The sequence below is a fragment of the Coffea arabica genome, chromosome 11e (assembly GCF_036785885.1).
Source record: "Coffea arabica cultivar ET-39 chromosome 11e, Coffea Arabica ET-39 HiFi, whole genome shotgun sequence".
Classification (NCBI taxonomy): Eukaryota; Viridiplantae; Streptophyta; class Magnoliopsida; order Gentianales; family Rubiaceae; genus Coffea; species Coffea arabica.
This window is the reverse complement of record NC_092331.1, coordinates 49,771,536-49,789,066: the sequence shown is the minus strand read 5'-3', so window position 1 is coordinate 49,789,066 and position 17,531 is coordinate 49,771,536. Positions and strand designations below refer to the sequence as shown.

The 17,531-nt window shown below is 33.6% G+C and overlaps 2 protein-coding genes across 4 annotated transcripts; both read right to left on the bottom strand.

The window, feature by feature from the left end:
* Positions 1–385: 385 nt before the first annotated feature.
* Positions 386–1,351, bottom strand: LOC113718393 (uncharacterized). Its single transcript, XM_027243299.2, has one exon. It carries the CDS (start codon positions 1,349–1,351, stop codon positions 386–388), a length of 966 nt encoding a protein of 321 aa, XP_027099100.2.
* Positions 1,352–3,152: 1,801 nt separating this feature from the next.
* LOC113717657 (probable potassium transporter 17) lies at positions 3,153–11,754 on the bottom strand. Of its 3 annotated transcripts, XM_027242433.2 has the most exons (8): positions 11,178–11,754; positions 8,629–8,851; positions 6,813–7,031; positions 6,645–6,695; positions 5,929–6,189; positions 5,283–5,335; positions 4,828–5,197; positions 3,153–4,165 (listed from the first exon to the last, which is right to left on the bottom strand). In XM_027242433.2, the coding sequence occupies exons 1-8, from the start codon at positions 11,352–11,354 to the stop codon at positions 3,315–3,317; spliced, it is 2,205 nt and encodes a 734-aa protein (XP_027098234.1). In that variant the 5' UTR covers positions 11,355–11,754; the 3' UTR covers positions 3,153–3,314. The 3 variants fall into 3 exon arrangements, with proteins under 3 accessions (XP_027098234.1, XP_071928568.1, XP_071928569.1); XM_072072467.1 differs by lacking the exon at positions 6,813–7,031; XM_072072468.1 differs by lacking the exons at positions 6,645–6,695; positions 6,813–7,031.
* Between the last annotated feature and the right edge of the window lie 5,777 nt (positions 11,755–17,531).

The window sequence follows — 17,531 nt, the reverse complement described above, 5'->3', positions numbered from 1 at the left end:
AAACTTATCAAGTTTTTTCGAGATTTGGGAGAGAGTAATGCATTATTTATAATAATTTTATTCCCTTTAGGAAGAAAGATAGTGGCTCTTCCGGAGCCTACTATCAATTTTGCACTTTCACTAATTGTATTAACATTTGTCTCTCCCATTTCTAAATGAGAAAAATATTTCTCATTTTTAAGTACAGTGTGCGTAGTAGCACTATCAATGAGACAAATATCATCATTATTTAATCCCAAATATTTGGCATTCATTTTTTCTTCAGAAAGAATATCACAAATAAAAGTAGATATTAATAAAATGCACAAATATCATAATACAAAAGTAACTTTCATTAAAAGATGTGAAAATAATAAAAGTACATATTGGGCATTTGACAGCTTCATCATTTTGTATCTTCAGGATACACAATAAAATCAGCCATATCAAGGGATGTCATATCCACATCATCATTACATTCATTTTCTTGATCAATGGTAGATGTTCCTTGATCAATAAAATTGGTCTCAATACCTTTATTCTTCCCTTTCAATGATGCTTGATAAAGTTCAACAAGGTGATCCGCCGTACGACAGGTACGGGACCAATGTCCTCCCATGCCATATCGGTAGCACTTTTCTTCATAATTTTTCTTTTCTTTATATTTTTTATTGTTGTTGTTGTTGTCCCGCTTCTGGGGGATATTCTGTCTCATGTCATGGTTATTATTATTGTGGTAAGGTATATATCTATCATGACCACGTCCACGTCCACGACCTCTACCACGGCTACGTCCGTGACCTCTGCCACGGCTATGTCTGGAATTTGAAGATTGAGTCACATTCACTTCAGGGAATGGACTAGTATCAGTTGGTTGGGACTCACGATTTTTCCATAATAATTCATTATTTTGTTCAGCCAGTAAAAGACATGTAATCAGTTCAGAATATTTTTTGAAACCTTGTGCTCGATACTGCTGTTGCAGAACCACATTCGAGACATGAAATGTGGAAAATGTTTTTTCCAACATATCCTCATCAGTTACATTTTCTCCACATAATTTTAATTGAGAGGTTATTCTGAACATGGCTGAATTATATTCAGGGACAGATTTAAAATCTTGCAGCCGTAAGTGTAGCCAATCATACCTGGTTTTTGGAAGTACGACCAACTTCAGGTGATCGAATCTTTCTTTTAAACTTATCCACAGATCTAGTGGATTTTTGACTGTCAGATATTCCGTTTTCAAGCTTTCATCAAGATGATGGCGAAGGAATATCATGGCTTTGGCATGGTCTTGACTTGTGGCATCATTATTCTGGACAATAGTTTTTCCAAGTCCTTTGGACTCAAGATGTATCTCAACATCCATTGCCCATGATAAATAATTTTTTCCAGAAATATCGAGTTGTACAAATTCCTATTTTGTGAGATTTGCCATGATAAAATTAAATGAGTTATAATTAAATAATGGTACCTTAAGATTCACGAACAGATTGCAGATCCAGTTCTTGGAGCAAATCTGGATAACCTTCAGAATCTGGCTTTGTCACTAATTGCCCAGTGGTGTAATCCAAATTCTTATGAGAATTGTGGAGCAGGTTTGGACAAACCGATAAGACTATATGCTCCGATTTAATATGAAAGAAGGTGGTAAATTTTGACTCTAATATGGTAGAAAATATGGCAGAGTTTCGTGCTGATAACGTGTTATAAAATTGAAGAAAATTAGAAGTAATGTTATAAGACTAAAGACAATAAATGAAAGGAATGGAGAATTTTGTCTTTTCTCGAATGAGTATCCGAGTAATAAGTTTCTTAGAAGAACTTTTTAGAGAATTACAGAGAGAGAATGAATTCAAGGTTGCAAAGGATTGAAGGGGGGTCATTTCTAATGATATAATGCCCCTCTATTTATAGGAGAAATGAACGCGTTTTTCTTTTCTTAGTTTGTGCTGGATGGTTTGAACAAATAGAAATGAGGGAAAGCTGCTTATTTGTTTGAATAGTCAGAAGTCAGGTATAGCTGCTATCGGTGGAATTTTGAAGAAAACTTAGACATCCATGATGTTATCCCTGAGGTCATTTGCTGCAAGACATCAGAGATGACATTTGTTGCATGACACTCGTAAGTGTTGAGACTTGCCAATGTTTATTGGTAGAATTGACAAAAAGGTTTTCTATTACTTTAAAATTAAAATTGAAGTAAAGATAAAGGATTATTTTTCAGGGTTGAAATGAAAAACTCAATGCATTGCTTCCAGTTTCATCTAATTGAGTTGAAGATGTTGCCAGATTCTTTAAACACTTCAGTGACTTTCAGTTGGATGACCTCAATCGTTAAAGTTGAAAAATATAAGGGGCTAAATTGGCTTTCACAAACAAATGAGGGACAAAATTAATTCAAAGCAAAAAGATTGGGGACTAAAATGGTAAATATCCTGCCTATCTATTTGGATTTAATGATATTCTCTTACATTAAGGATGGGAATATTGAAGTAAAGGATTGGGAGGAAACTCTGCTCACAGCTGCTGCTGGTAGGGCAGTTCTAATAATATCAGTTATATTGCTGTGATGTCTGATGAATGCAAAGTTTTAATTGAGTGAACATGAATCAGTTAAAGGTGCAAACATCTTATCACAGCTTAAAGATCAAATGCTGTGAAATTAACAAGACATCAAATCTTTCAACACACCACTGCTAAGCAAATGTTGGAGGGGTTTAACTATGCCTAACCTCCTGAAAGGACAGAACTCAAAGAAGTTCAAAATGGAATATTCATGCCAGGAACAATTTTTGGTTTTGTCAGTCAGAAGAAGTCTTTAAAATTGTGGTGCAAATTTCTTTCCACTTACTAGTATACATTATAGGCTGAAATAACTTTCACCATTGAAATTATGCAGGCCTAGATTGAATATTTTGACAGCAATTGAGTAATTCTCCACTGTTACAGATAAGCATCATATTTGTTTTTAGTCTTTATGGTGTCCATGGAGTGCAAATCTAAATTGGTTTATAGATCATGTAACCACCTACAATTGACTGCACAAATTATATACCATTCATAGCATATTTGACTTAAGAGTGTCTAAAAGATGACACTGGAATCAAGTAAAGATATATTAGTTATAGTCCCTCCTAAATGTCTAAAGCATATAGATCAAAACTTACTTTTGGAACTGCATTACTTCAATACCCCAACATTTAGTTTAGTTTTAAGTGTACTGGTCCATCTGCATGACTTCCTACTATAATCTTGTACACCTCTAGCACAATAACCGAAATCATGTTAGCCCAAAGAACACCCCACATATCAGGGTTGGTGTTTTCTCCTTACACTTCATAATGCATACCAACCTCTATGCAGTGTGGCAGTGGGATACCCATAGCAGGTAGAGAAGACCTGCAATTACTGTGCAGAACTTCATAAAAGGCAAGCATAGTTCTGTCAAACCAGCTACAACTTTTACCGATATGAAACCTTGTCTTCCCGCGTACATGAACCACACCGGCTAGCTTTGCCTCTTTTATGTCATCAATTTCTTCATCCAAGGAAGTAGTTGATTGCGCACAATCAGATGAATCACGTACATGATTCTGCAAGCTGTTGGTAACTTGAAGAACAAAGTCATCGCCTTCAAGGCTAAGAGAATCTGCGTAGCCATACTGAATCACACACCCATAAACTCCTTTGAGGCCCAATTTATTGACAATAATTCTCTCATGTGCGGGGACTTTTGGAACCAGCAAGTATCTAAGAGTTGTAAAAACAGTAACATTGTGTAGGGATTTCATATTCTTCATGTAATGACCAAGTACTGGAGTCAGCCCATCTTGAATCTTAGTGTAGAAAAAACATAGTCCAGGAACCCTCTGGATGCCGGGATCAGATAGCAGTGCTTTAAGACTGTCCACGTCTATCTTGTGTGTTAACTCATACTCTATCTTTCTCTGCCTTCCATAGAACCAGCCAAACATAATAAAAGCTAGCATGACAGAAATGGCAAATGGAATCCAACCACCTTCTGGAATTTTAGTGAAGACAGAGCTCACATAGACACCCTCCATCACGAAAAAGATAACGAAATACAGTGCAACTAGAACAGGCGGAGTTCTCCAAATAATGATCATGACTAAAGTCAGCATAATGGTTGTAATAAGCATGACCATGGTGACAACAACTCCTGAATAGATGGTGGATTTGATTAGAGAATGGAACACAAGGAAAAAAATGGGAATTAATAGTAATCAACAATTTCTTTATGAAAACATGATGTTGCAGATTAGTCACATGGCAGTTATATAGGAGATTTATTTGATTGATCATGAAGACATTCACAGCTTCTCTGAAATAAAAATTAAAAAGTTTTGGAGTCATACAATCTCAATACGCTTATAACCCTATGGTTCATTGATCTAAGTTCTAATGTCCCTGGGGAATAGCAAATGTCAACTCAACACCTTCTGAAGTTCTATTCAAGTGTAAACTAAAGTTTTAACTGATTAAGGAGATGCAATCCCTTAAATATAGTAATACTAACAAGTACAAACATTTTTATGAGAAAATGTCAAGTTATGAAACATGCCATTAAGCAAAATATATAAAACAGGAATAGTTGATCCCTACTGACTGGAACTGCTTATTCTCAATACCTTTATGAAGGAAACAAAAAAAAAAAATCATGCCTAGGTTGCTTGGTTCAATCTCAGTTGGCAATATGTCGAAGGAGAAAATTGATTGACAAAGCTAGAAATGAAGTGAGGTTACTCAACTAATATAGCAATGCTTGTAAGTGGTGGGTTGATCAAACAAAACAATGAAATGGGGTTGATATTTATTTCTTACCGAAAGCATTTCCAATATCTTGCCCATCTCCAAATATTAGTATGACAGCAACACAAATAACCATCAGAATATAGTTGACTTCTGGAGAATACACCTCTCCTTCTTGCCTGCTTGATGTGTGGACTATCTTGACCCGAGGGAAATAATCAAGTGCAACAGACTGTTTGATAATTGAAAATGTAGCAGAAATCAATGACTGGCTAGCTACAATAGCAGCCAGTGTGGCTATCACAAACATGGGCCAGTAAACAGGAGATGGTATAAACTTGTAAAACCCATCCTGATGGTCATATGGGTTTCTGATCAAGTAAGCAGTCTGGCCAGCATATGTCAGAACTAGGGATGGATATATTGTGAAGAGAAAAGCTATCTGCCAGAAATGAATGGAGTTAGGATTAAAATAATAATAATAATAAAGCTAAACATAAAGATGATGAAGATCTTTTATCATTCACCTGAATTGAACTTTTGTTGAAATGACCAAGATCAGCAAACATCGCCTCAGAACCTGCATAGAAGTAATGATACAGATTTCAAATAATGAACACCAAGTCCTCAACCCACTTGCTGCAACCCCAAAGTACTTAAATCTTCAGGAAGGAAACCAAACCAGAAACCAAAAAAAGAAAATGGAAAAGAAAAAGAAAACTACGAGTAGATGATTTCTCAGGAAGTAACACCAGCAATTTTATCAGTCAAACTTGAGCAAAAATTATAAAATACTATTTAATTATTCATCAAATGTTTGTTTAGAATTGAATCCTGTTCTGTAGTTAATTATGATAACAGGAATGGTTTGCATCAGTTGTAAATTTCAGTTAAGTTTCCAACTTTCTGCTGAGCACTTCTTTCTGACAAGGGAATAGTGTACACCTGAATTTTACTTGGGTGGAGATATGTGTGAGGTAAAGTTTCAATTCAGTTGCTGACCAGGAGAAAAGCTACAAGTATTTCCAGAATAAACCTTCATGTTCTGCCCCTTCCCCCCTTCCCATTCCCACGACCAGAAAGTGGAAGTAAACCCATACATATCAATAAGTGAAAGAGAGAGACATTAGCTTGGACTCACATGATCTGAGCAGAGGGTTGTATGAGGCTTACCTGTAATGCAAAGGATTGTACCACTGAGCAACAGCCAGCCTTCCTTCCCGTTTCTCCAAAAGAAGGAGAATATGTAATGGGGTGATATTGCCTTGTAGATGCTGGGGTAATGCTTTATGATACTATAAATTCCCACAAGAGGAGTAGTGAGGGTCCATGCCCCCATTATAGGAGAGAAAAGGAAACTCACTCTCGAGGTACCATACTTCTGCAGGAGGAATAAAACAATGAGGACAACTGCTGACAAGACTTCCACCCAGGCTGCAAGTCAAAAATCAGAACTTCAAACACGACAAACTACTTGGTTACCAAATTTAGAGATACATGGAATGGCGATTGATTTAATTTGCTGATACTGAAAGTCCAGTCTTGCACCATCATTTAGATTCAGTTATTAGCTTAAATTCCCTTTTCTCCTTCACAATTAGAATTTCCTTATCATCTCTTCAAGTTCTAAGCTTCGAGATTCAAATCATTATAAACTCCGTCTAACTACTGATTGGTCATTACACTGTGCAGTAAAATTCATGTTTATATGACAACTGTTTTTCACCATGTTTCAGACATCCATGAAATGCATTCTAAAAACTTGGGAAAGTAGCTCTCTCCGCCCCCCCCCCCTCTCTCTCTCTCTCTCTCTCTCTCTTCAGACTTATGAATACTGGAAATATTAAAGGTAGAAGTAAAATTAGCTAGCAAATGTGCTTAGTACTTACTTTTACTAAATGATGGAAAAGGTGCCCTAATGCCATCCATTGCTGACAACACTGAGGCAAGGTTTTCAGCAAGAAGTCAATACAAGGATCAAAGAAAGAAATCTTCAATAAGGAAAAAAATGAAAAAAAATTAATGAACTCTCAGATGAGAGTTCCATGCTAAGCTACCTGAAATTGCAGGAGTAAGTACACCATCACCAATTAGCATGCACATGCCTAAAATTGCAATAAAAAGCAACACCCTTCTGGCAACCAAGCTCGCTTCAAAGAATTTACCGAGTTTACTTGGCTTTTCAGCAGTGCTTGATTTTGTGCATGAATGTTTTGAAGAAAGGATACTGATGTTTATGTTCCTACATAGTAACGAATAGAGGGCGAAAGTTCCACCTGCAAAAGCCAGTTTTTGACAATTCAAGTAACAGCCAAAGACAGTGTAGGTAAAAGCGTTAAGCTTTTAATTTTCTGCTCATTGAAGATGCATTAAACCTATTCTTTCTTAAAAGTATATCCACTTGTAGTTTCAAGAAGCTTTATGACATGAGAATATCTAAGATTCATCTTCTGAACTCCAATTGCTAATCAAGTCTCTTTAAGAGACTGCCGACGAATAAGCGTACAAAACAACAACAATTGGCTTTCTTTTAAACTCCAATTAAGCACAATATTGAAACAATAGTTTTATATGTTTGTTCCATTGAAGCTACTCCACCTGTGACTGTTATCTACAACACTGAGGCAAAGAGTACTAAAATGGTAACCTCCATTCTCACTTTCATGTCCACATAAAACATCTGTAAGAGGCTTGGACTAATTGTAGACACTACACACAAAGGGATGGAACACGGTCCTTGTGTCAATAATTAAAGTGACAAGAACCAATGAGCTAACAGTAGAGGCATGCTGTAAAATCATTTCATTCTTAACAGAAATATGAAGCTACTTCACAAACAGGGGCAGATGTCTGTATCTGTTTGAAGTGGTGCTTGGTACTTGGCAAAATGGGAAGTGGAAAACAGGACTTGACTGATACAATTCAGGAAACTTACCTTTAATGAATATAAATCAAAAGTCTTAAATATTTGCTTTACTTGTAGCATATGTGCCATCAAAAAGTAAAACAGAGAAAAGAAAAAATGCAATACATTGCAACCATAGTGTTGGAAACATCTGAAAATCAGATGCATGAAAATGTCAAGAATACAAAATATCAAGAAGTTCTGGCTGTCAAAAAATAGATTTCTTGGGCAAAGCGACTATTCACAAAAAGTTGGAAAAGGAACTATGTTGACTCCAACATCATTCAACAATTAAAATGAGAAAAGTCAGGAAAATAAACAAATGACTGATGTTTATGCATGAATGAATATTTTGCTTGTATAGGCAGTATAAGTTTTTCCCGAGTTTCATCAGTTGTAGATGGTAACATAAGTGTAAAAGTGGTAGCATAAACTTTTCACGAAAGTTAGTGCTAGAGAATACAATTTTAGATAGTATCTAATTCCAACAGTAGGACTTGGTAAGATGTGTTTTGCAACCAAGTTACTGATTAGTGTGTATGTCCATTAATCAACTCCCATAGAGCAATGCATAGATTTCTGCAACCAAAATTAAAAGGTACATAAGCTTATTCTGACTGACTTCAATGTCCCAACATAAACGTAACAATAATTTCTACGGTTTCTGAGATTTCCTTCAGGAAAACTAAAAGCAGTCTACTAGTCTTAAGATAGAAAATACAAAAATGCCACATTCAGCTAGAAGATTCAGAAGCATATCACAAGAGAAACAAAATTTGAACAAAAATAGAGTATGCTGATGTGAAGAGTGAAGTACATTTGTTGTAGAAGTTAGACAAAAATATCAGCAACGGCATGAATAAATTGTTTGAGAAGAGTGCTCAGTTGAGGACACAATCAAAAATTTTTTGAAGATTAAAACTTCATCAGTCAGCATATATACATAAGCCATGTGAAAACTTGTATACCTTCACCCTGATCATCAGCCCTGACAGCTATACTGGCATACTTGACAACTCCGATTAGACTAAGAGTCCAGAAAATAATGCTGAAGATTCCCAAATAGTTTTCTTCTGTTGGAGATTTGAGTTGCATTGAAGGATAAACATACAGTGGAGAAGTAACTAGCCCACCAAAGACGACTCCCAATGTCTTGTAAGCAAGTAACAGATTTTGCCATTTTCCTGCAACCTAAACCAGAAACAGTTTCATGAAGACATAATCTAATCTAAAAGATTGAACATGTGGAGAAAAGAACAAAGCCACAGCTTAAGAGTCAGCGACTCTTCCTAAATACTTAAAACTATGTCTAAGTTGTTTCATTTGATTCTTCTTGTTCTGAAATTACTTTATCTTATATTAATTAGCCCTTATAATCTTCACCAACTTCCCACCTCCTTTTCCAATAGGCATCCCATAGCTGCGTGATAAGTTCTTCGACTTATGAAAATATGTCATCTTAGAGAAATCCTAGGAAGTTAGGTGAGAAAGTACGAAAAACGAAATTTTCATCATACCAGAAAAGGGAATTCTTTTATGTGTCCTTAGTGATCCTTCAAACCCTGTGCTTAAAAATCACTATTTCATAAAATTATGGTACTCAACGAGTCAATTAAAACAATAAGATACTAAATATTCTTAATGCATATGCTTTTAATTCTCTAGCTTACTGATCACTTAGGAGTCATGGTAACAACTAACCAATCCAAATTTCATGCTAGAATTGATGTCTAGATCAGTACAGAGTTCTTATAGTACATGAAGCATCTTTGGGATCACAGCTGAATATAGCTTACTGAAAGGAATAACCAGGACTAGAGTAGAACAGAAAAACAATCCTGTGAAAACAGATTATTAAGGAGCCATGTAACAGAAAAAGAAAAATTATCAACTGACATGTTTTACTGTAAAGCTAACAGTTGAAAAATCAACCGTCCAACTGCTGCAAAATGCATGACAAAATGACTATAGAAAAATGGCACAATGGTTATTATCAGTTTATGCTCCTATTTCCCAGTCAGCAAAGGAATATACACCATCTCATTAAACTTGATGAAAACTGTCTTGTGACCATTTTTTAACTACTATTTTGACTGACTGACTTTTATGCCTCCAAGAATGCATTGGTTTGCTGAATATATTTAGAATCATTGTACTTTTGCTAGGGAAAACATTAACAAAAACCTAACAAAGAAACCAACAAATAAATTCCTTTTTCTCTCTTTTTTTAATGTGTGTGCATCCAAAGTAAGAAAACAGCTTCAAATTTAAAAATGTCCTTCAACCACATCGAACCATTTTGATTGATGACAAGGCAAGCAAAACCACACATGATTGATGGCAAGACAAGCACTACCACACATGATTGATGGCAAGACGAGCAATACCACACATGATCGCTTGTGCTCTGATGCAGCAAGCATAAGATGACATGGCAGTAATAATTTCTTTTTTGTCATTGGTCACTTATCTACTCTAATCCTACTCCTACTCCTACTTCTATTCCTACTCTAGTCTAATCCAGGGGACGAGGCCCAACTGGACTACAGGGGAGTCGACAAGGACTGAACCACCATCAGATCAGATGGGTACACTGTGCACCCGTATGGATTTGAGAAAACTACATGTTGTGACAAATGATGGGAGATAAGGTTTGAAGCCTTGACCTCCTACCCACCAAGACTTAAAGTCTTTAGTGGTGGGACAGTAATAATTTGTAGGTTGAGTAATTTTGTTAGATGACTTATAATTTGTCTCCACTCTTTTGCTTTCCTCGTCAACAAAATTTTTGTTTGTGGGTTCCCATCTTTTCCGTTTGCAAATGCAGTATAACTTTCAACACATACATAGCTAGAGACAAAAATAGTGGGGGCAAGACAAATTCCACAATTTAACAGTTCTTGTTTTGTTCCTATCAAAATATTGAAACTTTTGAAACAAATGTTTGCCGCAAACTAAAAGCTATTAGTCTATCTATGCCTGCAATAACACCACAAAAAAAAAATAATAAACTGATGTTCTTCCTGAAATCCAATATCTGACCAGAGTTGTTACACGTTAAAGAAGTCAAGACACTCAACAATTATCAGTTTCAACTGTTAAAAACGTATAAAATAGCAACTAATCCCTCCATAACTTATATAAAATTCTCTAAGTTTCAAAAATTTTCAAAAGAATCCCAACCACCAATTAATGAACCGTCACTGACAAATGCTGAGAACACTTCAAACTAATTAACAGATGTTCACCCTTTCAACGACACTTTAGCTGGTAGCAGAAGTCAATATGATGAGACCGCAATACAATGGCAAGTTCTTACCAGCTGAGACCGCAATATGTTGACGTTCACCCTTATTTTCTGAACAGTTGTGAAGTTCATGAATTTCATCATGCATTAGAGTTCCAAAAGTTTCCCCGAATTCGAATCGTTTATTTAAGGGGCGTAATTAATCCCAAAAAAAGAAAAAAAAAAGGAAAAAAAATTACTACTAGAAAGTGTGCTGTAAAATTGGCGTACCTTGTTGTCCAACGTTGGCGGGGATTGAATTAAACGGTTGAGGTCGTGAAACCGAGCGCTGCGTAAAGAGACCGCCCCAACCTCATCATTATTATTGTTACGATGATCAATCACAGTCACCACCACATCATCAGACTGAGCCACCGCCGAGTCATATGGCCGGACATGGCGATCCATGCTACGTTTAACTCAGCAAACAAGCAACCCCACAACCCCACTTTCCGCCTCTCTCTCTCTCTCTCTCTCTCTCTTTCTCTGTCTGATAAAAGCTAACACACCACCTGTGTTTCTCTGCGCTGTATGGACCATGCATTATATAGACGGAGAGGGCATTAAAAATTCTTAAAGACTCCACAGTCTCCACACTTTCCAGGAACCGGGGAAGAGAGGGGGGGTGGGGGTTCACTTTCAAGGATTTTAGAGAGGGCCCCTGGAATGATTCCTTCCCCACGTGTCTTTCTATTTTTTTAGGATTTGATTCAGATGAGAAGTTTTGTTTGGTTGAAGGAAGTATTTGCAACCGAATTAAACGTTTGGTGTGGAAAATTACAAGGGATGGCCTCCTGGCCTCAAGATTTTGACGATTTTCCAATGACAAATACAATATCGTCACGAGGATGTTGAACGGTCTAGATTTGTTTGGACTCGCCTAATTTTAAGATGTCATCATGTTCCACGTTTTCTTCTTCTTCGTCTTTTTCCTTTTTTTTTTTTTGGTTATGGATGGATAAAATGGTGAATTAAGTACTGATAAAACTGAAATTTAAAATTTAAAATTATTAAATTATTACATTTTTAAGTACTAAATCTGACACATTTGAGTATATATTACATTAAATGATAAATGATTAATTTTTTGAGTAAATTTTGTCTAGAAAATTCAGTGTCACTTAATTAATTTAGATGTTCAATTTTTAGTTATCAAACCCGTCTAAACATATTAAAATCTAAATTTATTAAATTTAAGTGTTGAATTGGATTAGCTACTCACGTGCAATTTTTGGGAATAGGGTGCTCGAGGAAATTTGCAAATTAAAAATGCATCATCAAATAAGAATTTTAATCAATGGCTAGGCATTTCGACCTTATTTGAAAAATAGGAGAGTGTATGGTATTTTTTTTCCAACAAACGGTAACAGATTTATAGATATTAACACTTGATAATACAAGGATTAGTTACAAAAAGGAGATACTACCCTCATTTCCTTCTTCACTAACTCAATCAGCCACATTGGGAAATCATGTTCCCATTCGATGTTATGTACTAGCTTAACTGCAAACTGAGTTAGTGCATGGCTAATTTCATTTTCTGATCTAGGAATAAACACAAAAGAACAACTGTCAAAGTCTGATCTAATTTCCTGTACATCTTCTAGAATAGTTGCAATGCTGTAATCATACTCAGTGCATCGGTTAATCTGCTCAACTACTGATTTGCAGTCTGTAGAGTGTATGGTATTTGCTTTTCAAAATTTGTGGTTATTCTCTGGCCATTTCACTTAAATCCCTCTACATTTATTCTTTTTAAATTTGCTTTTTTTATTAATATTTGATTTATTATTATATTTTTTTTAAAACCTATAAAGATTTTATGTTTGACTAAGGAGCATCATGTCATTATGAATGAAAAACAAGTGCCAATGAGTTCATGGTGGAAAGCAATGATTACATAATGATGATTGTGCTTTGTTAATAGATTTCTACAACTATAGAAAATATTTGTTATTATTGTGCATTTGAGATTCCTTTTTAATTTGGATAGGACTATATGTCGTAACATTATCTTCTTTGTTTACTTTTTTTTTTTTTTTGAAAAGTATTGTTGGTTAGGCTAATTTGTACACCTAACCCTATTATACGGGTTAAATGCTACAGTTAATCAATTAATATCTGTATCTATATGTATTACAGAGGGGTTTTAGTGAGGAGCCTCTCAATGGCTTCCAAACTTCCCATTCTTTTTTCTAGATTTTTTATATTTTAATACATAAAAGTAGTGGGTTATAACCAATCCTATCACCAGTCAAATTTAAAATTTAAAACTTTCCCATTATCTACTTCATAACCTGTTTATAGTTTGTTATTTATACTTCAAGTCATTTTTACTCCTTAATTAAAGACAAATGCTCATTTGTATGCTATATTAATACAATTTTACATTTTTATAATTAAGATATGTTTATCACTAAACTAATCCTATAACCACCCCTACAAATGAGTTTTGCAAATTGCAATCACGTTTCAAAAAAACCACCATATCACCACCACGTTTCCCACTCCGATGAAGACTCCTCCAATTTAAGAATTTCACTCTAATTAAAACTCCTTCAAGACATAGCATCCTACAGTTCATTCTTTCAACCAAATTACCCCATATGCTCATTTGTCATCTTTTGGTTAATAAAAACAAGAACAACAATTCTATTGGTACGTAATTTTCATTTGATTACAATACAATTGTAAATCTGACTGCTGATACTATTTCTTCTTTAAGTATTGTATTTCTTTGGTTAACAATTATCATAAAATATATTACATTATTACACTTAAAACAAATACAAAAACTATTGATTCTTAGTTTAATATATATTTTAATGCATTTCTAGATCAAAGAAATAAAAACTCTACCTCTCCTCAAATTCGACAGCCATCAACATCACCAGTGATTCTGCATGATCATGGTAAATATAAACTTTCTTATACCATCAAACTAGAAAATTTTTACATGCGCAAATTTGACATAGAACACAATTTTGACATGGATTATAAATTAATAAAAGGGCATTTAGATAGTTATTTTCTGGAATGTTTATCAAAAATTTTAAAACAAATATGTGTTTAAATGATTATCTTGGGAAATCATCACAAAAAATAGTACTTAGTATTTCACCAAAGTTATGCCCAATTATTTTTCCTTCATGATTATAATTCTAATTCTTTATTTGAAAAAAATCTTGAAAAGTAAGATAATGAATTCTAAATGATAAAAGGAATAGAAAGATTGGAGTATAAGGCCGGAAAGGGTAAAAATAAGGTAATGAATCCTAAATAGTAAAAGGAGTATAAAGATAGGAGTATAGGATTGGGGAGGGTAAAGTCAAGGAAGCTATAGTTGTGGGTTGGGATGAAACTATCAAAATGGATTATTTATGTGGGTTAAATGGATATAATTTTAGTGATTTTGGTTATCTTATCCATTTATAATTCACTGCAATATTTTATTTATATTTCCTCCCATATTCTTTGAGCAACAAAAAAATAGATCATTGTAATCAACAAAAATAAGAACACATTGCATTAATAAATAAAGTTTTACCTAAAAAATTACATAGAAGAACCCATAGTGGTGATCATAAGGAGTTTTAATTTTGTCACTCTACAAGAATCTCAAAATAATTTAGGTATGAATGCAAGAAATCAATTTATACTTAATGAGTTAATTAAAACTTTGAAAGAGGGGAGGGAGGAAGTAGGATAAAATTTAACAAAATTAAAGAACAGGAAAAGAATTTACAAAAAGTAGAATATAATTATTGAATTTGTTACTAATGAATTTGAATCTAAGTCTAATTTAATTAGGTCCAAATAGGTAGTCCCAATCTATCCATTTAATAGCCACTAATTAATGAGTTTAATTGGGTTACCGATTTAAAGATAATAAAATTGCATACCCATACTCATTTGTTGAAGAGCAAGTTGAAAAATTGATAATTATTTACAACTATATATGGAGAGTAACAGGATATAAGGTAAATAAGGTGTGAAATTGGGTGAGAGATTACATAATTTGATAGAAGCAAGTTAGAGCGAAGGAAATGTAGAGTTTATAGGATAGAGAAGAGTTTGAAGGAAATGAAAAGTTTGGGTGAAAAAGGTGAGGAAGAGGGTAATGAAAAGTAGGGAAAAGTCAATAAGAAGTGATGCAAAAAAAGAGAACATGGTAAGAAGGGGTAACATTTTATGATTGGAATGCTTTTAGTATTTCTTTAGATATTTTTGTGACCTTTGTTCATATTTTTTAATATACGTTAAGGTTTTAGATAAAGTACATAAATACAATATAAATTAAATACTAAAATAGTACTCTTTTGATTTTTTTAAACCTATTTTCATGTAACTAATATAAATAATTTATTTACTATTATTATTATTATATTAAACATTAATCCGTGCATTGCACGGGTTGCAACACTAGTGATTAGGGTATGCTTAATAATTTTGTTGAACCGCTATATGCAATTAGGGTTAACAAAAATGAACCGGTTAATCAGTTCATGAACACCTCTTCTTGGGATGCAAAAATTATTATGCAAAATCTCTCACAAAATAACTAGCGCTAATCGGGTTTAATTTGAAAGATTTACTTTTGTTGAAAACTAAAATCTTATATTATACACTACTATTATTGCAAAATATTTTTGACATAAGTGCGTCTTAATGCATGATACACAGACTTCATCCATATTTGAATTTCCTTTTTTTTTTAATATTTGTGGCGAATAGAAAAATTTTACAGCCACAATAAAAGAAAATTGAATCCATTATCATACTAATCAAAGTGTCGGTGAAGTTCCTGCTTTTTGAAATAACTAAAGATGGGTCCCCTGTGAACGCCTTTGGTCCAGAAATAAAGCACTATAAGTCAACAAACGCATAGACCAAAGTTTTATCTTTTGTGCATCAAGTTTTGTTGGCTGCGGGTCATTTATCTTTATAGGCTCACATTTTCATTTCTTATGATACACCTATGTATATATATATTGAGTATTTGTGTCATTGTATAGGAGAAAAGGGAACTGAGTGCAATAATAAACAGTCGCTCTTTGACTAATTACTAGAAAAAACAATGGTTAAAATTATTTAATTTAATTCATAATCTTTATAGGTGGTGCCAACAAAATATTAAGTCGGAGAGAATTTAAGAGTCAAATCAAAGAGCATACGAGCATCTGGTCAATGTGTGTAGTCCCTACCGGTTAAATTTGGTTTTGGAATTTTTAGTTAAAGCTCTTCAGGATTCACTATGGTTGAATTTATACATCGTTAAAAGGAATGTCATTCTATATAGTATTCTATTGTCAGAAGTTTTCTATTTAAATAAGTTTTTTAAAAATTTTTTCTAGCTGGAAATGGGTGAAATTTAATAAACGGAGAAGGAATAGGGAGATTAGAATCTAGAACCTCTACGTTCTAGAGCTATTTAAATAGGTTATTACTAATATGAGTAATGTTCTATATTGGTTAAGAAATTTGTTGTTGGAAGTACGAACAAAAAGTAAAACAAATGTGTGTTTGAATTTGCATTATTTGTAAAAAAAATTACTTGCTTGCATCAAAAATATATTTTTCAATCTACTGTCTTTTTTATCTTTTTAACTATTTTTTATCTCATCTACATTATGGACCCGTTTGGCAAATGAGTTTTTTTGGTATTTGTCTAAAACTTTACTATAGTTTACGGCAGAAGTTGTAGAAAAAATTTTTGAATTGTATAAATTTTTGGATATATTGAAGTGTATAGTTTGAAAGCTTTGATAAGTTTTTAGGGATTACTGTAGTTACAATTATTAAAAAACTTGTAGAAGACAAATTTGGTTAAAAACTTGTTTACCGAACAGGCCCTTTTTCGTGAAGACAACAATATCAACTTTGAAGTGCTGCATGACTTAACTGTCGAAGCACTAAATGCGCGCAAGTATATATGAATATGACCGATTCAATAAGTATATAAAAATACATAATTATGTTTAAAATCTAAACAAATGTATTCATCTATAGTCCTAGTTTTTTGGGGGAAAATTTTTTTGGAAGTAATTTAAGCAGACACAATTTCATAATTTATTGAGAAGTATAGTTTAAAATCTAAATATGGTTAATATAAGGATTAATTTTTCCTACAGGACCATTGAACCGTTTTCTAAAAGTTTTGAATTTTCTATCACAAAATTAATGCTATACTTTCAACTACAATTTATAAAAGATAATATCATCTTAATAATTAAGGTAAAGTTGTAACAAATCAATAGATATGTTATCACAATCCTTGTGAGTGAAATTCTCCAACTACTTCAGAATTTATTTAGTAAGACTCCAAATGAACCATCAAACCAAACATGCTATTGCAAAATCAGAATCTCATTTGGCTCAAAACAATTTAGAATACTCTTGTTTCAGCCTTCAAGTTTATATCTCTTTTGGATCCACTATAGAATCGAAGAATTTCAGTAAAGTAAACATCTTGTTTTCCTCACGTTTAACTTATTTATTCTATCCACATTTTTATGTCTGATGCGTGTATCTGCTATCATTAGTGTAGTTTTTTTTTAATCATTAAACTTATCATTATTTTCTATT